At 42.0% G+C, this 26,810-nt stretch overlaps 1 protein-coding gene across 3 annotated transcripts in view; it reads right to left on the bottom strand.

Annotated features, from left to right (window-relative positions):
• Positions 1 to 6,343: 6,343 nt before the first annotated feature.
• Positions 6,344 to 26,810, bottom strand: part of LOC109554007 (glycerophosphodiester phosphodiesterase domain-containing protein 4-like) — a 135,921-nt gene continuing 115,454 nt past the window's right edge. For all 3 annotated transcript variants that reach the window (XM_070783358.1, XM_070783359.1, XM_070783360.1), the window contains 3 exons: positions 24,785 to 24,867; positions 23,944 to 23,996; positions 6,344 to 13,111 (listed from right to left, as the gene is read on the bottom strand). In XM_070783358.1, the coding sequence (XP_070639459.1) occupies positions 12,801 to 13,111; positions 23,944 to 23,996; positions 24,785 to 24,867 (447 nt within the window). In that variant the 3' untranslated portion in view covers positions 6,344 to 12,800. The remainder of the gene's footprint in view (positions 13,112 to 23,943; positions 23,997 to 24,784; positions 24,868 to 26,810) is intronic.

Genomic DNA, 26,810 nt, shown 5'->3' with positions numbered 1-26,810 from the left:
ACTTGAAGATCATCTTTGTTAAATGAACCCATAGTTAAGGTGCCAACAGCTCCGGGCGAACCTCATTGTACTACCAGACAGAGTAAATTACTCCATAAAATATGACCCCCACTGTATACTAATTACACATCTCTTGCAGCCCTCAACCTCTATTCTGTTGTTAATTTTTTAAGGACAAAGATAGAGCATATTCAACTTTGTATCATCAATACCTCAGCAAAAGAAGGTGCTACAAAAACATGTGTGCTATGAGTAAATAAATAAAAGCTCAGGAGAACTGAATTTTGTGTTGGTCTCTACTACTGACTCATCCAGGGTACAGAGTCTTTTAATCTCTCTGATTCATTGTTTCTTGTGTCATGGAGATAACAATCCCATCCACTTATTTTACAAAACAAGTCAAATGATCCGTGTGAAACTAGTATGAAAACAATGCCAGGCTACTACAATACAAACCATATCCCCTACGTAACACTAACAAGCAGATAAAGAGGACTGAGTCACAGGGACATGTTCTGAATTGGGGCACAAATAATCTTGACCGCCTGGTGGTTTTAATTGTAGATTCTAAACCAATACAGGTTTTTACGAAGCAGGTGTTATCCTCTCTGCCATATGGCATGCGCCCCAGGGCTCCTCTTTGCCTCTAAGGAACAACAGACCAAAGGCTTTACTGCAGTCTCCTTTATAAGACCTCTCCAACATCTTATTTCTCAGTTCCCTGCCACAGTGAAAAAAAATCCAGGACAGGGACTCAGAATATCCTAGTTCTAATCTGGTTGTACCACCAATAGCAATTATGAGCCTTCAGGAAAAGTCTGTTTTCTCACCTGCAAAGTGGGGAGGATAATATTTTCTTCACAAGGTAATTGTGTTATATATGCTAACATATATAAATTTATTAACACAGTGCCTGGCACATATTAGCTATTCAATAAATAACAGCTATTACTCCTTCTATGAAAGCGTAAAAACATTTGAGCCACAAAGCATGGCTCAGCTTCATTCAGGCCTCTTCTTCAATAATTTACAGTTCAACAACTGGGAGAAATTCCCAAAGACCTTAACATTTGCAAATTCATCCTCGTCTTTTAATTACATCCCTTCCGTTTGATGAAAGAGTGAATAAGGGGAAAGCAATCAATATTGAGAATCACATACCTACTGCCATTAACCCTTCTTGATTTCAGCTTTATCTTTTATAAAATGAAGATAATAAACTGCTTCATAAAACACCTGTGAATATTAAAATAGATACTGAATAAGAAAGGAGCTTGTGTGCCACAAGGTGTCGGATATGTGAAAATTTGTTTTATAATTGATAAGGGTACAAATGACTCAGAGCAAACCAATCCCCACTGCTGGAAGCATGGTTCAAAGTATTTGGGGTGTTTATTTAGCATTGTGTTAGAATGTATGACTCCCCCATTTAAAATGTTTCAATAGCGTCTCATTATGGTTGCTGCTGCTGCTGCTGATAAGTCGCTTCAGTCGTGTCCGACTCTGTGGAACCCCATCAATAGCAGCCCACCAGGCCCCACCGTCCCTGGGATTCTCCAGGCAAGAATACTGGAGTGGGTTGCCATTTCCTTCTCCAGTGCATGAAAGTGAAAAGTGAAAATGAAGTCGCTCAGTCGTGTCCAAGCCTCAGCGACCCCATGGACTGCAGCCTTCCAGGCTCCTCCGTCAATGGGATTTTCCAGGCAAGAGTACTGGAGTGGGGTGCCATTGCCTTCTCCACAGCCATCTACAAATGCAACCCAGCTAAATAGGCTTAAATATTTACCTTCCTAGGCTCAATCTGCTCGGAGAAGGCAATGGCACCCTACTCCAGTACTCTTGCCTGGAAAATCTCATGAACGGAGGAGCCTGGTAGGCTGCAGTCTATGGGGTCACAAAGAGTCAGACACGACTGAACGACTTCACTTTCACTTTTCACTTTCATGCACTGGAGAAGGAAATGGCAACCCACTCCAGTGTTCTTGCCTGGAGAATCCCAGGGATGGCGGAGCGTGGTGGGCTGCCATCTATGGGGTCGCACAGAGTCGGACACGACTGAAGCGACTTAGCAGCAGCAGCAGGCTCAGCCTGATGATCTTTCTTCCTAGATGGGGACCTACAGAGCCAAGATTTTAAAAATCTGTAGGAATCTTCCATTTCCTCCAGCCAGGGTTCCTCCTCCTTTAATCTCCTAGGGAGGAGGTAGAGAACAGGGCCATGTGGTCTAAATAAACTTACAGAGATCTCCCTACATATCACCTGGCAGTACTGGTTTCAGAGGGTAACTGCAAATCTACCATTTATGGTAGCCAGGCATGCGCTAAGAATTCTTTTTGCATTATTTCACCAAATACTCATGAAATGCTACAAAACAGATATTAATAATCCCCATCTTATAGGTAAGGAAACATAGCTACTTCTTTTTAATAATTTACTTGGGTTTGACCCTTCCTGACAAGTATAACCTACCTCTGGCCTGAGGAGCTGCAGTGTTGGGAACATCCATTTCCCACTAGGAACTCTGGTCTGAAGAGTCCGGTGCGGGGCCTGTACAGGTACCCTGTCAAGTATCAAACTTGACATCTAGGCAAACCAGAAACACCTTGAAGGCCATAATATCCCAGAGTCAAGACCAGATTATCCCTTCTTTAAGATAAGTAAGTGAGGAAAGGTGAGGAGCCCTGATTCTCTGGTCCTTCCCATTACCGCTCTCCCAGGAAAACCAGTTTCTTCTTGTAGGAAAAGTAATTCTCCATGCTATCACAATCATGGCACAAAGTCCTGGGCTCCATGACAAGCTAGACATTTTCCCACCTAGAAATACCCAGGATCATACACCAGCAAGGCTCAGCATTAAAGAACGGAAGCCCCAAATTCACCTCTGAAAGAATTCACTGAGCGGTACCTGGGCTGGGCTCAGACAGGGCTGAACACCAGGCTTGTCTGGGCCTCTCCTTAGAGTTCATATTAAAAGTATAGGCTGCAGCCCAATAGGTAAAATAAGGCCCCCAAATTCACACTTAAGGCCCCAGTACCCAGAAGAACTGGGCTGCAATTTATATGACCTATTTATTCTGTAGCACTTGTTCTATTGTCTTTCCAGGTTGACGAGTCTGAGCCTTACTACCAGACTGAATAGTCCCAGGGCCAAAGAAAGTGTCAGTATGTTACCAGCAAAGCCCATTCACAACTCCCAGGAAATAAACATAGTCTCTGGTAATAAAGTCTTACCCTTATTTCTTCTTTGTGTTGATTAGTCTAGCTTCACTTGCTCTCAGGGTACCTGTACTGGGGGCCCTGCACTGGGCTCTTCAGACCAGAGTTCATAGTGCGAAATGGATGCTCCCAACACTGTAGCTCCGCAGGCCGGGGGTAGAAGTTCAGGCAGACACTGTATTCAAGACGCCGGCCGCGGGCCGTTTGCAGAAGGGCTGCGCCAGGCTCTCGAGCCTGAGCAGCGCTGTGTGTGCTGAGTAGTTCTCTGTGCTCCGCCTGGGAAAACTCTTCCCCTCCCCCTGCAGAGGAGACCACTAGCAGCCCCGGCCACAGCCTTTCAAGGAGAATTGGGGCTCTAGCGCACAGGCTCACACCCCTCTGTTCTTTTACAAAGGATAAAACTTTCCTTGGCTTCAAAACCAAACCAAACTAAGTCTCGTTCTGTTGGCTCACTGCGCTGGAGGCCCCTTGTTAGGACCTAACTCGAAAGGGTCAGTAACAAATAAACCCCATAGCACTTTATAATAGATGTACATTTCATAATAATTACAATAATCACTTTCATGTGTATCCTGCCCTAGTGTTGGCAAAGCACTCTCACGTGAGTTAGTTCATTAGCGCCTCAAAACGCCTGGGTGACATCACAGCAGTGATGGTGGTGCCCATTTGACAGAAGAAAGGGTCCCAAGAAGTTAAGTAGCCTGCCCAAGGTTACAGAGCAAGAGAGCAGCAGATCTGGGGCCAGGATTGAGGTCTTCAGTCTCCCAGCCCCAAGGCCTTTGTATTCTGTCACCCTGCCTCCTCTGGACAGCGGCCACCCATGACGGTGTTCTCTCACCTTTCTCCCAATGCAGTCCCCACGTTATTAATGATTTCACCTTCTAGAGAGTGATCAAATTTATCCACTTTTCTCCATCGCCACTGCCACCACCCTATTTTACACGTTGTTCTCTGTGGCCAGAATCATTTTAACAGGAACTTGTCACCTGCATTTTCATCCCTTCCAACAGTGGCCAGAGTGATCTGTAGCCTTGCTTTTTAGGCCAGCATCAGCATCACTTGAGAGACTGCTGCAAATGTGGAATCCCAAGCTCCACCCTAGACCTACTGCATATGAATCTGAATTTTAATTAGATCCCAAATGATCCACATAACTTTAACATGTGCATGTAAAATCTGAGGATCAAGAGAATGTGTAGAGAAACCAGAGATAAAGAAAATATTTGCTGACCATTATGCCTCAGTATCCATGAGTTCCTCACTGGTGGACTCAACCAACTGCAGATCAAAAATATTTCCCCAAAATTCCAGAAAGTTCCAAATACCAAAACTTGAGTTTGCAACATGGGAAACTATTTACATAGCATTTACAATATAGTTACGACTATTAATATAGTATTTACATTGTATTAGCCATTATATGATAAGTAATCAAATGATAAGTAATCTAGAGATGATATGGGAGGATGTGTACAGGTATATGCAAACACTGTACCCTTTTATATAAGAAACTTCAATGCCCATGGATTTTGGTACCTTCAGGGGTCCTGGAAACAATCCCCCATGGATACTGAGGGAAGACTGTATCTGAGAAAGAACTATTATCCAAAATGCACAAAGAACTATTAAAGCTCAGAAAAAAGAAAACAAACAACCTGGTTAATAAAATGAGAAAAGACCTGAACAGACACCCTAACTAAAAGATACACAATTGGAAAAGATGCTCAACATCATATGTCATCAAAGAATTGCAAATTATAACAGGAGTGAAACATCACTTCACTTATTAGAACAGCCAACATCCAAAACTGACGACACCAAATGCTGACGAGGATGGAGCAACAAGATCTTTCATTCATTGATGATGGGAATGCAAAATTATACAGTCCCTTTGGAAGACAAATTGCAAGTTTCTTACCAAATTAAACATTTTTACAATACAATACTGCAATCGTGCTCCTTAGTATTTACCCAAATGAGCTGAAAATATGTTCACAAAAAATTGAACACAGATAATATAGCAGTCTTATTCACAACTACCAAAACTTGAAATCAACCAAGATGTCCTTCAGTAGATGAATGAATAAACTCGGGTACATCTGGGAAATGAAATATTACTCAGCACTAAAAAGAAAGGAGCTATCGAACTATTAAAAAAATGAGAAAACTACATATTATTAGACGAAAGAAACCAATTTGAAAAATCTACATACTATGATTTCAACTATGTGACATTCTGCAAAAGCCAAAACTATGGAGACAGCATAAAGATCAGTGGGTTTCATGGGTTGGGGGGAAGGAAGGATGAATTAGTAGAGAACAGAGAAATTTTAGGGCAGTGAAAACTATTCTGTATGATACTATAATGCTGGATACTTGTCAATGTATATTTATCCAACCCACAGAATGTACGACATCAAGTGTTAACCCTAATGTAAAATATGGACCTAAACTCAATATGATGTGTTAATGTATGCCCATAAATTATAACTAACATACCATCAAATACAGGATGTTGGTTGTAGGGAAGGTTGTGCATATGTGGGGGTGGGAGGTTTATAGAAAATCTGTGTACTTTCCACTTAACTTAACTGTGAACCTAAAACTACTCTAAAAAATAAAGTCTATTTATTTATTTTGTTTGTTTTTTTGTTTTTTGTTTTTTTTAAATTTAATTTTATTTTTAAACTTTACATAATTGTATTAGTTTTGCCAAATATCAAAATGAAAAATAAATAAATTGGGGAAGTCTGCTCTGCTCTGCTCATATCGCTTTCTTCATCTCCCATAGCTTATGCTGCACTCAATATACTGAACCAGTGATAAATCACCAAACATAATGAATGGGCTCTTTCACACCTCTTCACTTTGTCTCAAGTTGTTCCCTCTGCCTGTGAATCCTGCCTTTCCCTTTCCCTTTCCTTCCCACTTCACAGCACAAATCCTTTTATTTGTCTTTGTCAGGTCTCAGCTTAAAAGTCCTCCATCTGTGAAGTTGTTCCTAATCTCTAGTTTGGGCAGTTTTGCACTCTCTCCTCTGTTCCCATAGCATTATTCTAGAAACTGTCTATTTTAGGGCTTTATCTTCCCAGTATATATATATATATATATTTGTGTTCTTGTTTTAAATTATTATAGTTGCTTTACAATGTTCTGCTAGTGTCTGTTGTAAAGTGAATCGGCTACACGAATACATATATCCCCTCCTTTTTGTTTTGTTTTTAAATATTTCACTGCATCACATCTTTTAGTTGTGGCATGTGGCTGCACTGGATCTTTTAGTCCTGGCACGTGAAATCCTTAGCTGCGGCATGTCAACCCTCACTTGCAACATTTGATATCTAGCTCCCAGACCCCCTTCATTGGGAGCACAGAGTCCTAGCCACTGGACCACAAGGGAAGTCCCTATCCCCTCTTTTTTGGATTTCCTTCCCGGTTATGTCACCACATTTTCACATGTATGGATGTGAGAGTTGGACTATAAAGAAAGCTGAGCACCGAAGGCTTGATGCTTTTGAACTGTGTGTGGTGTTAGAGAAGACTCTTGAGAGCCCCTTGAACTGCAAGGAGATCCAACCAGTCCATCCTAAAGGAGATCAATCCTGAATGTTCATTGGAAGGACTGATGCTGAAGCTGAAACTCCACTACTCTTTAATGGGTATTCTTTTCAATACTTTGTCCAGTTTTTTGTTGCTCTTTAATTTGAAACATATTCCTAAACTTTGTGTCTGTGAAATTAGGTGAAATAGTTACCTATCCAAGTCTTGAAGACATGTCCTTGTGTCGGAGTGTCCCATGTAGTCTGTGTGTACCCAGTAGCGTCAGTGGAAGAGCTGGATCTGAAGTAAGCATGGGCTGTGTCTTCCCCCGGGTATGCTTGGCAGCAACCACCTTGGTTGGAGATAGGGCTGGAGCTGGAGGGGCTAGATCCAGAGCCAGCTGCAACCTTGGCCTGCTCGTATGATGAGTGACCATCATCACCCTATCAGGCGTGGCTACAACTGGAGCCCTGAGGGAGCCTGGTTTCTCCAGAGATTGCAGAGGTCCAGGCATTGGTCTGGTACATGTTCGGGGCCTGGGACTGCATTACTGTGCTAGTTGCACTCACCATTTGCCTGGTGTACAACTTGCTTGGTTAGAAGTTGGTTAGAAGTTGATTCAGGGCCAGAGGAGTTGGCTAGCTGAGCTGGTCCTGGCCCCTTCCAGTATACACAGAGATGCTTGCTCAGTTATGATGGCCTCCACCCTGGAGCTAGCCACGCTCATTTCTGAGAGTGTGGGCAGGGATGCATGAGGTAATAATGGCTGTTTCTGCCCTGATCAGAGGCAGGACAGGGTCCATCTGTCCCCTCTAAATGTGTATTGTTCCACTGGCAGTGAGAGCCTCCAACTTAATGTGGAGCAAGAGAGCCAGAAGCAGGAGCCTGGTGCAAGCTGGGGTGAGCTCTGGAGCAGTCCTATCAAGCCAACCGGAGTCCCAGAGGTTCCATCCACTGGCACCATGCTATAACCAGGAGTAAGCAAGACTGTGCATGCAGTCTTCAAGAGCAGAGTCTCAGTTTGTTATAACCCTGTGTAAGACCCACTGCTTTTCAAAACAGCTAAGGAGACTCAGCATCTCTGTCTGAGCCCAGGGCTGAGGTGCCTATTTCATGGCTTGACCCCCTTGTTCCCCAGGGAGGACCCCTGAGCCTATGCTATTGCACTCCTCTTCTGTGTCTCCTGCTAAAGGGGTGGTTCTTGACCTGGTCACTTCTCATTCATTCCTGATTGTATCTTTCTTTATAGACTTAGCTGTAGAACAAGTGTTTGGCTTGTCCTCCGGTGAACTTGGAGAGAATTGCTGCTCCATACATATTTGTAACTTTGTTTTCATGAGCATTCTCCCACTCTGACATCTTAATCTCCTCTACCCTGAGATCCTCTTAATTGTCATTAACATGTGTATCAATTCATCAATCCCAGAATCAAGGTGAGCAGTGACAGGGAAGAGAAAGTGGAGTGGAATTCTCTGTCTGTATTTCTAACAAAGGACCTCAGACTCAAATCCTGAAAGACCTTGCAGGCACAATCATCCTCACATCACCCACCCTCCTGGCCACACATCTTGAGAGGCTGTCCATATTTGCTTTGTCTTATTCCTTGCCTCTCATCTTTCCATCCAAACCACTCTCTGAGTTACTAACAAAGCCCTTGCTACTAAATCAAATTAACTCTTTAGTTCTTGGTCTTTCAGCATCATCAGACACTACCATCCACTTCCTCCTTCCAGATCGCTCACTGCCAACACTGGTCAGGGTAGCAGGCTGTGCTGGGGTAACAGATGCTCATATGTGAGAGCCTGAGCAATTGCTACGAAGGGGGCTAGGAGGCAGGGTCCTACCATTGACACAGGAGGGCACAACTGGGGCTGTTGGTGAAGGAAAAATGACTACCATCTTCCCCTTGGCTACATGGGCCAAGCTTCCTGGCCACTGAGGTCAACAGCAGAGACATTAGCAATGAGGTCTCCTGAACTGAGCTCAACTGGTACAGCCTTTACGATCACTCCTGGAGATAGGCATCCAGAATTTGAGGGACCCACAAACTAGCACCTCAAAGTGGGGTCATGATAACTTAGAACCCTAGATGTCTGGACGGATGAATCCATACCTTCAGCCGTCTGGCTGGGGAGGCTGAGGCCAGGGGGTGGGGGGCAGGATTTGTCTTTGTCCAGGCTTCTGTCCACTGCAGTTTCCTGGGAGTTGTCTGTGTTCTGGGTCTGAGTGGACGGCCGTGTCCCTCTCAGTGCTCTGTTTATCTTCTTGCTGTTGTTTTCAGGGCTACAAGATGGATGACCTCCCAACTCCCTATAATAGCCAGATGCTCACAGCCATGAGCAAACAGTGGGGCCCCAGGAGTGGTGAGGGAACAGTGGGCAGATGGCTCTGGCCCCATGCCTGCTCTCTAGGCAGCAGCTGGCTCAGGACCATCAGCAAGGAACACTTTAACTACCCAGGCAGGGAGGCTGGGCTGGCTGGCCACCATGACAGTATCACTGTGGCCTCTGATCCTTCTTCCAGTGAGGTGGCCTTGCCAGGAGGCAGAATTCCCTCCATTCACCCTGAAGCACCTGGTTGGTTCTACTCCTGGCTTGCTGTGACCTCACCACTGTAAGAGCCTGTGCTCCTCGGATGTCATTTGTAACTTAGTCTAGTCCTACCATGTGACCTTCTTTCACTTTGTGTACACAGCCTGGAAATGTAACCAAGAGGACAACCTAGTTCTCCATGCTGGGAACACTCAAACCAAGATCATCCTGAAACCTAAGGGACTGGCTTAATTGACCAAAGTTCTGGAGCCTCGGCTAGGGTAGGGAGACAGACTGCTTTTATATATTACAGTGTGAGTGATGACCCCTGTTCAGATCTCCCCTGATGACCTCAGGCATATACTATGTGCTTTATCTTCTGGCCCCAGGTCTCTTTTGAGGGGGAAGGGAGAGGGAGCAGTGTGTGGCACCAGGACAAGGCCCTATGGGGGAGTGGCTCGTATAACTCTATCCATGGTCTGTGGATACAGGATCAAGCTTGTCCGGGATTTGAGATAGGGGTGCCTAAGCCCACAGTGTGCTTGTTTCAAGGACAAAGGTGCTTAAAGGGATGGGTTGGGACCAGGGCAGGATGGGCAGGGCAATGCTGGATATCAGCCTGGGAGGTGGAGACCTACGTATGTGTGGCTGGAGATCCAGAGGGGGAACCAGCTTCTGTGCCTTACCTGTAGGGCCAGAAGATCCAGAATGGCCCTTACATCCTGCCAGAAATGTCTCCTTGGTCAATCAAAAAGCCACCAAGAACCCCAGGAACCAGGCTGCCTTGGATTAAATCCTTATGTCCAGTGGGTGCCTATAAAATATTACTTTGTGACCAGGATCGAACAAGCAAATTTCAAAGATCCCCAAACTACTGCACAATTGCACTCATCTCACACGCTAGTAAAGTGATGCTCAAAATTCTCCAAGCCAGGCTTCAGCAATATGTGAACCATGAATTTCCAGATGTTCAAGCTGGTTTTAGAAAAGGCAGAGGAACCAGAGATCAAATTGCCAACATCTGCTGGATCATGGAAAAAGCAAGAGAGTTCCAGAAAAACATCTATTTCTGCTTTATTGACTATGCCAAAGCCTTTGACTGTGTGGATCACAACAAACTGTGGAAAATTCTGAAAGAGATGGGAATACCAGACCACCTGACCTGCCGCTTGAGAAACTTGTATGCAGGTCAGGAAGCAACAGTTAGAACTGGACATGGAACAACACACTGGTTCCAAATAGGAAAAGGAGTGCGTAAAGGCTGTATATTGTCACCCTGCTTATTTAACTTATATGCAGAGTACATCATGAGAAACGCTGGGCTGGAAGAAGCACAAGCTGGAATCAAGATCGCCAGGATATGAGGATATCAATAACCTCAGATACGCAGATGACACTACCTTTATGGCAAAAAGTGAAGAAGAACTAAAGAGCCTCTTGATGAAAGTGAAAGAGGAGAGTGAAAAAGTTGGCTTAAAGCTCAACATTCAGAAAACTAAGATCATGGCATACAGTCCCATCACTTCATGGGAAATAGATGGGGAAACAGTGGAACAGTGGCTGACTTTTTCTCGGCTCCAAAAATCACTGCAGATGGTGATTGCAGCCATGAAAGTAAAAGACACATGCTCCTTGGAAGGAAAGTTATGACCAACTTAGACAGCATATTAAAAAGCAGAGGCATTACTGTGTCAACAAAGGCCCGTTTAGTCAGGGCTATGGTTTTTCCAGTGGTCATGTATGGGTGTGAGAGTTGGACTATAAAGAAAGCTGAGCACTTAAGAACTGATGCTTTTGAACTGTGGTATTGGAGAACACTCTTGACAGTCCCTTGGACTGCAAGGAGATCCAACCAGTCCATCCTAAAGGAGATCAGTCCATCCTAAACGGGATAGGTCCCAGGTGTTCATTGGAAGGACTGATGTTGAAGCTGTAACTCGAATACTTTGGCCACTTGATGGGAAGAGCTGACTCACTGGAAAAGACCCGGATGCTGGGAAAGATTGAGGGCAGGAGGGAAAGGGGACGACAGAGGATGAGATGGTTGGATGGCATCACAGACTCAATGGACATGGGTTTGGGTGGACTCCAGGAGTTGGTGATGGACAGGGAGGCCTGGCGTGCTGCGGTTCATGGGGTCACAAAGAGTCGGACACGACTGAGCGACTGAACTGGAGAAGGAAATGGCAACCCACTCCAGTATTCTTGCCTAGAACATTGCATGGATGGAGGAGTCTGGTAAGCTACAGTCCATGGGATTGCAAAGAGTCACACATGACTGAGCAACTTCAGTTCTGGGCAGTTCTGGGGTGGGGTCTTCAGACAGGGAAGGTGTGATATGGGGGTGGGGCATCCCTCTGGGCTTTGGCTAGGCTGAGTGCCTGGAGAGATGACAGGGGAGAATCCTCTTGCCTCTGGCATGTTAGGGATCTGTCCTCAAGGCCCCTGATACTTCAGCACAGCCAGCCTAGCTCACTTGTCCTCAAATGCACAAGCATCTGGGGTCACCTGCATGTAGGTGACAAACCACTCCACAGAGAGTGCTATTCCTGGTCTCCAGATGCCTGTGTGGGAGGGGGAGGGGTTGATGCTGAAATAAAGTCCTCAAACCACACAGCGCTGCTTTCTGGGATGACAATGCGGCCATCTGAGGCAGCCCTGCCCCACCAATGTTTACAGGACTCCACAGTCAGCCCAGGGAAGGTGCTGTGGTGTCTGCCCCTGCCCATCAGCATATACATGGGAACATGAGCCCTGGACAAGGAGGATGAGTAGGTGGTCACACAATAGAACACAACTGCCTGCTTCTAACGCAGGGTTCTCAGCTCGAGTCAAAAGTCAGCTTCTAGGTCAAAAGCCACTGGGTGGGCATGGGATTATGCCCACCACCCCACTGGAGAATCAGCCAGCGACAAGCTATGCGGAAGCACCCCATGCACACTGTACGACTGGATGTGTGAGTGGGGTGAGATCTTTGCCCCCGCTCATGCCCATGCCACCTCTCCTTCTCTGACTCTGGACGGCATCACTCTGGCATTCCTCCCTTGACTTTGTCAGCCTGAGTGACCACAAAGGGTCCCAAACATTGTATCAATTACCTTCTTAGTTCCTCAGAGGCTGCCTTTATTTATAGGCTGATGTTCACCACAGCTACTCCTTTAGCTGTGGGAATATCATGAAGGGTTACGATGAGACAGATCATCTGACACCCAGAGAACAACCAACTCCAACTCCAGGACCATACTCTTTCCCCTCTGCTCATCCCCTGGAGAGGAAAGGCAAGACCAGAGTGGTTTTCCTGAGAGCCTCCCTGGCTCTTCTGCACCCCTTTCCTATCTCTCTACCATCAGGTCACCCTGGGCACAGAGAGGGAGAAAAAGGAGAAGGAGGCAAGGTGTGGCTAATTATTCTTTGAAGACAGCCCCAAAAGGGGAGAAAGATATGCTGGGTGTGGTGGAAACCATCATAAAAGAGACTTATTGGAGGGAGTCAATGCTGGGGGGGCTTTTCAGGTTACGTTTCAGGAGGAGGCTTCTCCACAGAGGGAACCGTTGGTTCATTTGCCTCCAAGGTAGGCAATACAGTTTGGAGGGTGGCCTCTCTGTTGGCTTCCGAAGTGGGTGCTTGGATGGGTTCAAAGGCTGGCTCAGTGGGCACTGGTTGTCCAATGTCATCTGTGGGATGCACAGTTGATATAGTGGTTTCATTGACAATCTCTGGTACAACAGCTTTAGAACTTGGAGGTTCCCTTTCCCTCTCTGGAAAAGGTGCAGGGATACCCATAATTTCTACTACTTCATTTTGGAGGCTTGCACTTGAAGCTTCTGTGGGATAGAAAAGAAAACAACATAGATTCCTCCAAAGTCGATTCTCCAATCTTTGCTAGTAATGTGGTAAAATACTAGTCATCTTTAAAATGTCAGCTCCTCACTCACCATTTTAGGATCTTGCCCCTTAGTTTTCTCCCTACCCAGCCTTTGGGCAAACTTCACTACATCTGTACAACAAGGTGCTGAAGTTTAAGAGTCTATTGGGTGAGGTTCTAACTCAACACAGGAGCACTCAGAAGAAGGGTGAAATCAACATTTGTTTAAGGTTCATGTATTTCCCAACCACTGACTCCGAAGCAGTGTAAACAAAAAACTGAATGCTGCTGCTGCTGCTAAGTCGCTTCAGTCATGTTCGACTCTGTGCGACCCCATAGACGGCAGCCCACCAGGCTCCCCCATCCTTGGGATTCTCCAGGCAAGAACACTGGAGTGGGTTGCCATTTCTTTCTCCAATGCATGAAAGTGAAAAGTGAAAGTGAAGTCGCTCTGTCGTGCCCGACTCTTAGCGACCCCATGGACTGCAGCCTATCAGGCTCCTCCGTCCATGGGATTTTCCAGGCAAGAGTACTGGAGTGGGGTGCCATTGCCATCCTCTATTAGAATGGGAGCTTTTTACGAATAGAAACTTTGCCTTGCTTGCCACCCCATGTATAGTGCTCAGGAGTGTCTATCACACAGTAATTGCTCAGAAAATAGTTTCAGGTTTTTTTCTAACCGAATGATAGAAAAAATAGATGATGGAGACTTTTTCTCATAATGCAGCTAGGAAATGGACTCTCATCAAAGACAAATTAAAAACTGGATCATGTATAAAATGAAAATATCTTAAAATTATCTAAGAATTTACAATATAAGGAGGAACTGTGGACACGAAGTCTAGAAGATAGTGAGAATCCAAAGAAGAGAGTCCAGTTATTTTTCCCCTGTGTGTAATTTCACTCTTGAAAAAACAGTTGCACACATGAGCTTAATTTTAGCTTCACAGGCTGAAGGGGACTTTTAATGCACCTGAATTGAATTTGTACTTCAATTCCATGACATCTAATATCTATGATATTAGGTTTTCATATTCGTGAATGTGTTATGTTGCTCCATTTATCTGGGTCTTCTTTTTCTCACTAGACTTTTGTAGTTTTCAGTGACCAATCATCTTATCTTCTTTTCAAGGGCTTACAATATTTTCCTAAAATTCCTGTTTTTGCTTTTATACTGTTGTAGATGATGCTATTTCAATTTTTAAAGTAGTCACTGATGACATATCAACATACCGTTGATTTTTCTATATTGACCTTGTATCAACATTTAAAAAACTAATGGCATCTGGTCCCATCACTTCAAGGCAAACATGTGGGGAAAAAGTGGATACAGTGACAGATTTTATTTTCTTGGGCTCAAAAATCACTGCGGACAGTGACTGCAGCCATGAAATTAAAAGACGCTTGCTACCTTGGGAAAAAACTTAGCATATTAAAAAGCAGGACATCACTTTGTCGACAAAGATCAAAAAAAAAAAAAAAAAAGCTTGGTTTTTCCAGTAGTCATGTATGGATATGAGAGTGGGACCATAAAGAAAGCTGAGTGCCAAAGATCTGATGCTTTCAAGTTGTGGTGCTGGAGAAGGTTCTATAGAGAGTCCTTTGGGCAGCAAGATCAAACCAAATTCAATCCTGATGAAAATTAATTCTGAATATTCATGGTTTTTCCAGTAGTCATATATGGATGTGAGAGTTGGACTGTAAAGAAAGCTGAGTGCTGAAGAATTGATGCTTTTGAACTGTGATACTGGAGAAGACTACTGAGAGTCCCTTGGATTGCAAGGACATCAAACTAGTCAATACTAAAAGAAATCAGTCCTGAATACTCATTGGAAGGACTGATGGTAAAGCTGAAGCTCCAATTCTTTGGCTACTTGATGCAAAGAACTGACTCATTGGAAAAGATCCTGATGCTGGGAAAGACTCAAAGCAGGAGGAGAAGGGGATGACAGAGGATGAGATGGTTAGATGGCATCACTGACTCGATGGACATGAGTTTGAACAAGTTCCAGGAGTTGGTGATGGACAGGGAGGCCTGGCGTGCTGCAGTCTATGGGGTTGCAAAGAGTCAGATATGAATGAGTGACTGAACTGAACTGAACTGAACTGATTTATTGGAAGGACTGATGCTGAAGCTGAAGCTCCAAAATTGTGGCTACCTGATGTGAAGAGCCAACACATTGGAAAAGACCCTGATGCTGGGAAAGACTGGGGGCAAGAGGAAAAGGGGATGAAAGAGGATGAGATGGCTGAATGGCATCACTGACTCAGTGGACATGAGTTTGAGCAAACTTTGGGAGATAGTGAAGGACAGGGAAGCCTGGCATGCTGCAATCCATGGGGTTGCAAAGAGTCAGACATGACTTAGAGCCTGAACAACAACATTCCTGAGCTATTGCTTAAGTCACCAGTTGTAGTAGGTTTGTCATTTAATTCCTTCTAATTTTTTACTGTATATAATCATGTCTGCAAATTAGGAGTTTTATTTCTTCATTTATGCCTGTTATTTATCTTTATATATATATATATATATATATATATATATATATATATATTTAGTATATAATTTATATATACTAAATTGGCTATCTTACTAAATGGACGTGAGTTTGAGCAAGCTCCAGGAGTTGGTGATGGACAGGGAAGCCTGGCGTGCTGCAGTCAATGGGGTCACAAATAGTCAGAGACGACTGAGTGACTGAACTAATTGAAACTAGCTAGGATCTTCAGTACAATGCCAAGTAAAAGCAGTGAGAGCAGACAGCCTCGCCTTCTTACTGATCTTATATAGAAAATCCTGTTTCACCATTAACAATCATACTGGCTGAGGTTTTAAGTATCTTTCATCAGATTGAGGAAGTTTCATTCGATAACTAGGCTACTTAGATCTTGATCATAAATAGAGGTGGATTTTTGTCATATATACTTTATTTCTAGTCTATTTTGATTAGATGATAGATTGATTAACCTGCAAATTATATATCCAACTTGTACCACTGCAATAAATCTCACTTGCTCCGGATGTTTTATCCTTTTTTTATACTGATGGATTCAATCTGCTAATATATTGTTTTATGGCTAAGCTGGTGAATGATATTGATCTATACATTTAGATGTTGCACTGTCTTTGTCAGATATTTTTTATATGAGATTATTTCTGACCATAAAAAGTCAGCTAAGAAATGCACTTGTTTTTTTTAGTGAGTTGGTATAAAATTGGTATTATTTCTTAAATATTCACTTAACCAGTGAAGCTTATTAGGCCTGGACCTTCCTTTGTTGTGAGGCTTTTGATACATGGATTTGATTCTGAAAGATTCTGATAGGTTATAAAATTTCTATTTCTTTTTCAGTTCTGGAAAATTAAATCATTTGAAGGAATTTGTTTACCTCATTTAAATTTAATGGCTTAAAAATGTTCCATGATTTTCCTTTTTATGTGTAGGATCTGGAGAGATAATCTCTCATTAATCATTCACTATACTGGCAATCAGTCTGTCTCTTCCTCTTTCCCCTTACTAAGCGTTTATCAATTTTATTAATCTTTTCTAAGAACTAACTTTTCACTTTTTGAATATTCTCCATAGTTTGTATCATTTCTGTTTTACTGTTTCTGCTATCTTTACCATTTCATTTCTTTTACTTGGTGAAAATAACTCCATTTTCTACATTGCTACAGTAGACTCTTAATCACTATTAAGCCAGGCTTCCTTCTAAAAGTTACTAATTTCCCTCTAAGTTATGGCTTAAGTTGTACCACACAAGTTTTGCTTTTGTATATGCATTACACTTTAAAATAGCTTCCAATTTCCCTTGTGATTAATCTCTTGATCAATGAAAAGTTTAAAATACATCAATTTCCTCTACTACCTTTATTATACATAAACATATTCCAGTGATATTTTTACTTTTGTATGCTTCCAACTTAAAGAACTCCCTTATAATTTCTTGTAGAACTGGTCTAGTAGTGATAAACTCTTCTAGCTTTTGTTTATTTGGGAAACTTTTGATATCTCCTTCAATTCTGAATGGTAACCTTGCTGGGTAGAGAGTTCTTGTTTGGAAGTTTTTTCTTTCAACACTTTTAATATATCACACCTTTCCTATCTGGCTTGTAAAATTTCTGCTAAAAAATCTGATGACCTTATGCTGTTTCCCTTGATTATAAGTTGGTTTTTGTGTTCTCCTTTTAGGATTCTCTCTTTCTCCTTAAATTTACAATTTTAACTTTAATGTGTCTTGGTATGTGTCTTTTTGAGATCATCTTATTTGGAACTCTGTGGCTTTCTAGATCTAGATGTCTTTTTCCTTCCCCACATTAGGGACGTTTTCAGCCACTGTTTCTTCAGTTAATTTTGGGGGCATTTTCTCTTTCTCTTTTCCTTCTGAAAGCACTATAATGTGAATGTTATTACACTGGATGCTGTCCCAACAGTCCCATAATGCATCTTTCCTTTTCAAAGTTCTTTTTTCATTTTGCTGCTCTGTCTGGGTGAGTTCCATTGTTTTGTCTTCCAGCTCACTGATTCGTTCTACTACCTCATCTGTTCTGCTGCTGAGCCCTTCTAATGTATTTTTTGATTCAGTTATTACTTCTGTTTGGTACTTTCTTGTATTTTATGTTGAAGTTTGCACTATGTCCATCAATTTTTCTCCAAAGTTCAATAAGCATATGTTTATGACCATTATTTTTAACTCTATCAGGTAGATTGCTCATCTCTGTTTCATTTAGTTATTTTTCTGGGGCTTTGTCTTGTTCTTTTGATTGGAACATATTCCTTTGTCTCATTTTACTTAATTCAGTATGTTTGCATCTGTGTGTTGGGCAAATCAGCTCTATCTTCCAGATCTGCTTTATGGCTTGCCATATGGTCTATTTTGCAACTACACCATTTACATTTCAAAATATTGTACATTCTGCAGTTGTTGAATATAATATTTTCTGTCAACTAGGTCAGGTTAGCTGGAAGTGTTCAGACTTCTATATTCTTTCTGATTTTACTTTTTGATGAATTTAGTTGTTCTTTCAGGTACTAAGAGAGGAATGTCAAAATCTTTAACTATGATTTTTCTATTTCTTTCAATTTTTGTTTAATGTGTTTTGAAGCTCTGTTACTAACTATATAATTATAGGGCCTTCTTGATACACTGACCTTTTCTTTCTTAAGAAATCTTCATTTCAAGTAAGGCTCCATGTTTTAAAGTTTATCTTTCAGATATTATTTTCATGCTTGCTGTTTGTATGGCATATTATTTTCCATCCTATCTTTTTTCATTTTTCTCCCTTCTGATTTTAATTTTCTGTCCTTTCACTATTAATCTGTGTTTTTATATTTGAAGCATTTCTTTTATGAATTGCATATGGTTGGGTCTTGCTTAATTCTATCCAATATTAAAATCTCCACTACTACTTTGAGTATTTGGTACACTTATGTTAACTGAACTTAATAAAATGGTTGAATTTATGACTACCATATTTCAATTTGTTTTCTATTTATTTTGTGTATTATTTTTTCCCTTTGTTCTCTTTCTCCTGAATCCATCTGCTACAAGAGATATTCTTATACTGGGTGTAAAAAAGATGCTATGATGTGAGAAAGCCTTATGACTAAGACCTGAATGGAATATCTAGATCTCAGAGAAAAGCTCATTCAAGAGTGATTAAGAAAACACGACTGACTTCAGTTCTTGCAACTGTAAGGAACTAAATTCTACCAACAATCAATGAGCTTGGAAGAGGACTCTTAAGTCTCAGATGAGACTGCAGCCCAAGCCAAGATCTTCATGAAAGCCTGGTGAGATATGCAGTAGACCTAGAAAACCCATGCCGGGACCCCTGGCCCACAAACTGGGAGATGATAAATTTGTGTTGCTTTACACTGATAGATTTATGGTAATTTGTTACCCAGTGATCAAAAACAACCCAAACTTTGATAGAATATACCCAAGATGAAGCATAGAAATTAATAGGCTAAAAATAAAAATAAACAGTCTTGATAACTTATGAGATAATATGACACCATCTAATATCTATGTAATTGGAAACCCAAAAAGAAGGTAATAGCGGAAAGATATCTGAAAAATACAGGCTGAAAATTTATACTCTTACTGATCTAAGAAGTTCAGCAAACCCTAAGCAGGTAGACACACTAATATACACTGAGGTAAATCATAATCAAATTACTGAAAAAAGTAATAAAAGAAAGAGCCTTAATATACAATGGATTAAAGACAATCTCTTTAACAAGTGGTGCTCGGAAAAATGGTCAACCACTTGTAAAAGAATGAAACTAGAACACTTTCTAACACCATACACAAAAATAAACTCAAAATGGATTAAAGATCTAAACGTAAGACCAGAAACTATAAAACTTCTAGAGGAGAACATAGGCAAAACACTCTCCGACATATATCACAGCAGGATCCTCTATGACCCACCTCCCAGAATATTGGAAATAAAAGCAAAAATAAACAAATGGGACCTAATTAACCTTAAAAGCTTCTGCACATCAAAGGAAACTATCAGCAAGGTGAAAAGACAGCCTTCAGAATGGGAGAAAATAATAGCAAATGAAGCAACTGACAAACAACTAATATGAAAAATATATAAGCAACTCCTATAGCTCAATTCCAGAAAAATAAATGACCCAATCAAAAAATGGGCCAAAGAACTAAATAGACATTTCTCCAAAGAAGACATACAGATGGCTAACAAACACATGAAAAGATGCTCAACATCACTCATTATCAGAGAAATGCAAATCAAAACCACTATGAGGTACCATTTCACTCCAGTCAGAATGGCTGCAATCCAAAAGTCTACAAGCAATAAATGCTGGAGAGGGTGTGGAGAAAAGGGAACCCTCTTACACTGTTGGTGGGAATGCAAACTAGTACAGACACTATGGAGAACAGTGTGGAGATTCCTTAAAAAACTGTAAGTAGAACTGCCTTATGATCCAGCAATCCCACTGCTGGGCATACACACTGAGGAAACCAGAAGGGAAAGAGACACATGTACCCCAATGTTCATCGCAGCACTGTTTATAATAGCCAGGACATGGAAGCAACCTAGATGTCCATCAGCAGATGAATGGATAAGAAAGCTGTGGTACATATACACAATGGAGTATTACTCAGCCATTAAAAAGAATACATTTGAATCAGTTCTAATGAGGTGGATGAAACTGGAGCCTATTATACAGAGTGAAGTAAGCCAGAAAGAAAAACACCAATACAGTATACTAACACATATATATGGAATTTAGAAAGATGGTAACAATAACCCTGTGTACGAGACAGCAAAAGAGACACTGATGTATAGAACAGTCTTATGGACTCTGTGGGAGAGGGAGAGGGTGGGATGATTTGGGAGAATGGCATTGAAACATGTAAAATATCATGTATGAAACGAGATGCCAGTCCAGGTTCGATGCACGATACTGGATGCTTGGGGCTAGTGCACTGGGACGACCCAGAGGGATGGTATGGGGAGGGAGGAGGGAGGGGGGTTCAGGATGGGGAACACATGTATACCTGTGGCGGATTCATTTCAATGTTTGGCAAAACCAATACAATATTGTAAAGTTTAAAAATAAAATAAAATTTTAAAAAAATAAAATAAAATTAGCACATTAAAAAAAAAAGAAAGAAACAGCCTTAAAAAGGACATATTACAAGCAAAGGAACAATGATTAAAATAAAGGAAGATTTCTTTTTTGGATGACTTTTCATAAGAAACTGTATGAGACAAGATAAAATATTATAAGTAGAGGAACAATGATTAAAACAATGGAAGATTTCTTTTTTGAATGACTTTTTGTAAGAAACTATATGAGACAAAAGATAAAGGATCAACTTCTGTGAAGGGCTGAAAAATATATCCTAAAGATGTGTGTGTGTGTGTGTGTGTGTGTGTGTGTGTGTGTATACTAAAGGTAGCAGCAGCAGGTGCAGCAGTACATGTCTATCTAAAGGTAGTCATGGTGCAAGATGTGACACTAGGCCTTAGTATGCAAGGCCTAGTCTTCTCGCCCTGCATGGCTCCAGGCTGTCTTTGGAAGAACTGATGCTAAAGCTGAAACTTCAATACATTGGCCACCTGATGTGAAGAACTGACTCATTGGAAAAGACCTTGATGCTGGGAAAGATTGAAGGCCGGAGGAGAAGGGGATGACAGAGGATGAGATGGTTGGATGGCATCACCGACTCAATGGACCTGAGTTTGAGCAAGCTTTGGGAGTTGGTGATGGACAGGGAAGCCTGGTGTGCTTCAGTCCATGGGGTCACAAAGTGTCGGACACAACTGAGTAATTGACCTGAACTGATAGCTCTAGGTTGTGGTTTTGGCTTCTTTCCAGTCATCCTTGTTCATTCCCTAATACTAAACTTCATCCCTTGCCTTCTAGTTGTCTCTTTTAGGTACTCAAATGGTCTTTCTATATATTTATTTAGATCAGGCAAAACTGGTTTCTGTAAATAAGCAACTAAAAATTAAAAACATGAAAGATTCTTAGTTTATTATCTACTCACCTTATTTTCTTATTCTCATTTAAATATGGTGGGAAGTTGTTGTCAAGTTAATTTATTTTCTAAGGCATGATACCCACCTTTCTTCATTCAAATTTAAATGGTTCTTTGAACTTTCCTTCAGAACTTCTATCCCATCCATGCTTTCCACACCAATTCCATATTCTCTTTATTTCTTGATTAGATTACTATTATGGGCTGAATTGTGTACCACACAAACTCATATGTTGAAGCCCTAACCACAGAACTTCAATATAGGACTAATTTAGGAGATAAAGCCTTTACAGGCATGATTAAGATGGGGCCATTATGGTGAGTCCTGATCCAGTCTGACCAGAGAGAAAACTTGGAGACACAGAGGACATTGGGGGTTTGTGTGTGCACAGAGGAAGGGCTGTGTGATGACACAGCAACAAAGAGTCTACCAGCAAGTCAATTAGAGAGGCCTCAGAAGAAACCAAACCTGCTGACACATTGATCCTGCACCTCCAGCCTCCAGAAATGTGAGAAAAATCAACTTCTGTTGCTTAAGCCACCCAGTCTATGGTATTTTGTTTTGGAAGCCCTACTTTACTGATATAACTTCTGAATATCATAAGGCAGCTGGAACACAGCCTTCAGTCTCCTTAACAGCCTGCAGAGTGACCTTCTTAAAATTCATAAAACTCAGAGTCACTGGAAATTACTCTATATCTTAATAAATTTGGGTGACTTGATTTAAACCTTCAGCTTTACTATACAAAATATCATTACTCTTCAAATTTCTTAATTTTTTTATAGTCCTGATGCTGGGAAAGATTGAGGGCAGGAAAAGAAGGGGACTACAGAGGATGAGATGGCTGGATGGCATCACCGACTAGATGGACATGAGTTTGGGTGGACTCCGGGAGTTGGTGATGGACAGGGAGGCCTGGCGTGCTGCGGTTCACGGGGTCACAAAGAGTCGGACAGGACTGAGCGACTGAACTGAACTGTGGATACATTCCTGAAAGTCTAAGTTATGTATGTGTTGAAGACTGATAGCTGATACAAAGTATCTCATCATCTTCACAACTGTTCACAAGAAATTAATCAATCATTTTTGATTGTATCAACTTTACTAAAGACTCCAAGAGCAATGAGAGGAAACTGCATCATGTACTGCACAGTCTTCTGCCTCCTCACTGGTTTTCCCTTTAACATTGCACTGGCTTCCCAAACCAGTAACACTGTGTGATTATCCCCACAACCTCCTGAATTATAAACTAGCTTCCCTTCCCTTACTGGACCTATCCCACTTACTCAGTCCTGAGTTATTCTGCTGATTAATAAGTTATTTTGCTATTCTATCCCTTTACACAAGTGACTAAGCATACTGCTCCCTTGTCTGAAACTCACTTGCCATTTCCTGATGTTTATATGCAGAGTCTAGACTAGTCCCGGAGAAGGCAATGGCACCCCACTCCAGTACTCTTGCCTGGAAAATCCCAGGGATGGGGGAGCCTGGTAGGCTGCAGTCCATGGGGTCGCTAATAGCTGGACATGACTGAGCGACTTCACTTTCACTTTTCACTTTGATGCATTGGAGGAGGAAATGGCAACCCACTTCAATGTTCTTGCCTGGAGAATCCCAGGGACGGGGGAGTCTGGTGCGCTGCCGTCTCTGGGGTCGCACAGAGTCGGACACGACTGAAGTGACTTAGCAGCAGCAGCAGCAGACTCTAGTCCAGCATTCCAGGATCTTGGCAATTTTCTCCTTCCACCTTCCAACATACATCACAACTGAAGCCACATAAAGCACATTCAGCCCTGAGGAGCATGTCAGCTTCTCTGTCCTGGAACTAGATGGCTGAACCAAAGATGTTAACTGCTGCTATACCTTTTCCTGCTTCCTCACTGCTCTCTGGACCAGAGCCTCTGTTCTAGAGACACCCTCCATATATAAAGCTTTCAGGTATTTCAGTCTCACACTGCCTGGCACAAAGTCAGTATTCTATAACTGTGTGATGAATAAATATATGACAAAGCAAGCAAATATACAACCATGTTCAAAATCTTCCAAGGAGTCTCATTGCTTAGAGGATAAAGTCCACAATGTATTGTGATGTCGAGGGCCTCACAGAGTCTGTGCACAGCCTGTTTTTTGCCCAGCTTCTCAGTGGTTCCCACCCTGTAACTTTAGACTCCTTCAACTCTTGTCAGAAATATTAAGGGCAAGCCCTGCCTCATGGAGGCAATGGGAAGGAATGAAGAGATTAGAGGGGGCTAGGCCTCTGACTTTACCTGTGTAACTGGTGATACCCTGGCGAATTTTTTCACTCTGGCTCTCTCTCCACCTAGAAGGAAACCGAGTGTCCATGAGCCTCGCAGACCTCTTCCAAAGCAACAGTAACACAGGTAGTGGCCAGAAAAGAACATTACCAGTCAAATGGTACCTTGGGCAGAGGGTATGAAGTTTCCTCTTTTAAAGGATAACTCAGATGAGGAAACAATGGGCATGATGAGATCTAAAGACCACGCTTTCTTCTAGCTAAAATTCTTCGACCAGATGTTCCCTCTCCCATCCTGAACCTTACGATCTTGATGCATTTTTCCCTTCAAGAATTCTCAAATGTCATTTGATTGGGCAGATAAAAAAGACTATGGTCTGGAAAGGGGCAATGATTTTCCCAGGGTCACCCAGCAACCACAGAAAAAGCCAGGGCTAAAACCCTAGCTTCCTGGAGTGTGAGCTTGCTCTTTACACAGCACCCTGCTTTGTCCCATTCTGTGGAAGGTGGGACACTTCTTCTGAACAACCTTCAACTCTTGTCCTCTTCCAACTGATCCACAAGGGATATATAGTCAAAAAAAAAAAAAAAGCTTTGATTAAACTTTAGTGAAAGTCCTTATCCTTAGAATATGGTCTCACATTGAGGAGGTAGAAGGGGTGTGTGGAGCTGCAGGCAGTATGAGAAGAAACAGGAGGTTTGGAAGATAAAACCTTTAAAACCCTGTCTCCCTGAGGATTTGTCACATGGGATTATGGGAAGAGTGTAACTTTTTTCATAAATTTCACAAGGTACAAAACCATTTATGTCTTATTTTGGGAAAAAATTATACAAAATTACAAATGTATACTTACCAATGAAAACGAAATATGGAAACAATGAAAACTGCAGAAAGAATATCCATGAAAATCCACAAGAACAGGTAGAAATTTGGTGTCTGCAAAACAGAAAACAGTTTTAGGCATTTGCAGTTGGAGAACGTTGTAGATCATGTGGATCAAGTCCCTTGTTTGAGCAGGAATGGAGAGGGGGCAGAGCAGGGAGAGGAACCTTGATTGCCGGGATTGAAGTCAAACACAGAGAATACCTGCTGCTAACCTAACATGTAATCCCCGCTTTACATGTGTCGAGGGCTCTACAAGGGCTAAAACACTTCACACACCTCATTTCCCTGGACCCTCAACAGAGGTCTGAGGGAGTCGCAGAGATGTCACAGAGCAAGTCTTCCCTGGACCCAGGACTACAGCCCAAGTTCCTTGGCTTCCAGTGCTCTATGTGTTCACGGCACAGCTTCCCAAACCTGGCTGTGCATCCAAATCTACCTGAGCTGCAGCCTTTCGTAAGACAGCTTCCTGGGCCTCATTAGCAACTCAGGAATCAGAATTTCTGCATCTTTAACAAGCTCCCAGAAACAAGCTACCAGTCTGTGAACCAGCATTTAGGAATCATTCTTCTAAATCATGCTTCAAATAAAAATGTTGAAATTATCATTCTTAACTAGCATGCCCACTTCTCTAGGCTTCTTGCCTACATCACCCATTTCACAGCTCCATTATCTAGGTTCTACTGAATAAATTTTTTAATTCCCTGGCTTGATCCTTCCTTTCTACCTTCATTTTTCCACCTCCAATACTACTTGATGGTACTAGGTCTGGCATTTTTATCTTTCTTATGTCAATTCCATCCTAATTCAAGGTCTTTGCTTGGTCTGATTAATAATGGTACAAGAACAACAACAATAATACGAATGATCAAGTTAATGATGAGAACAACAATTAATATTAATGAGCATTTACAGGAGCTAAGGTAGTATTCTATGCATGTGAGGTATATTTTCACAGCTAATTCTCACAACAGATCTACTAGGCAGGCATAATAAAATCTCTTAACCAACTTCTACTAAGCCAAGGCTCCTAACCCCCAGTAGGCAACTGACTGACTGAGGCCTTGGCCTGCTGCATGCTGCCCACCAGATCAGCTGTACAGTCACTAAGAATCAGTTGTTCTTACAATCCATATGACTTAGAACACCTGTACTTGTTATAAATGTACAGTGTAATTATTGTTGTTGTTTTAGTTGCTACGTCATGTCTGATTCTTTTGTAACCCCATGTAGTGCAGCCCCCCAGGCTCCTCCATCCTTGGGATTTCCCAGGAAACAATACTGGAGTTGCCTTTTCCAGTACTGGAACTGGAGTTGCCATTTCCTCCTCCAGGAAATCTTCCCAATCCAGGGATTCAACTTGTGTCTTCTGCATTGGCAGGCAGATTCTTTACCACTGAACCACCTGGGAAGGAGTTTAATTAATGTTATATGAAATCTGTATGATCAGAGTTTAAAAAGTACAACATTTTCCAAAAAATAAAAAAGTCAATGCTTTGAAAAACTCGATGGTGACAGAAGAGGTTTTTAAAAAATAAACTGCAACTGAGGGGTGCGAGGATTATAAAAATCTGAAGATTCCTCATTCTCCAAATGAACTGAAGTTCTTGTACATCAAGGAAACTAAACTTAGAAGTCACAGCTGGTGCACTGGGAAGCACATACAAGTGACAAAATACAAAATTCAGTCAGCTGAATGCTCTCAAAAGAAAGACTTTGAGGCTATGTCAAAAGGTGAATGATCTAGTTTCATTTCTTTTTAACATGATGGTGTCCAGTTTTCCAAGCCTCATTATTGAAGAAATTGTCTTTTCTCCATTGTATAGTCTTACCTCCTTTGTCATCAATTAATTGGCCACAGGTGCATGGATTTATTTCCGGGCTTTATATCCTGTCCCATTTATCTATAATTCTATCCTTGTGCCACTACCATACTGTTTTGATGACTGTAGCTTTTTAATATAGGCCAAAGTCAGGGATCCTGATCCTTCCAGCTC

Source organism: Bos indicus, chromosome 29 (genome assembly GCF_029378745.1).
Source record: "Bos indicus isolate NIAB-ARS_2022 breed Sahiwal x Tharparkar chromosome 29, NIAB-ARS_B.indTharparkar_mat_pri_1.0, whole genome shotgun sequence".
In the NCBI taxonomy this organism is placed as follows: Eukaryota; Metazoa; Chordata; class Mammalia; order Artiodactyla; family Bovidae; genus Bos; species Bos indicus.
This window is presented reverse-complemented; position numbering and strand designations above follow the sequence as displayed.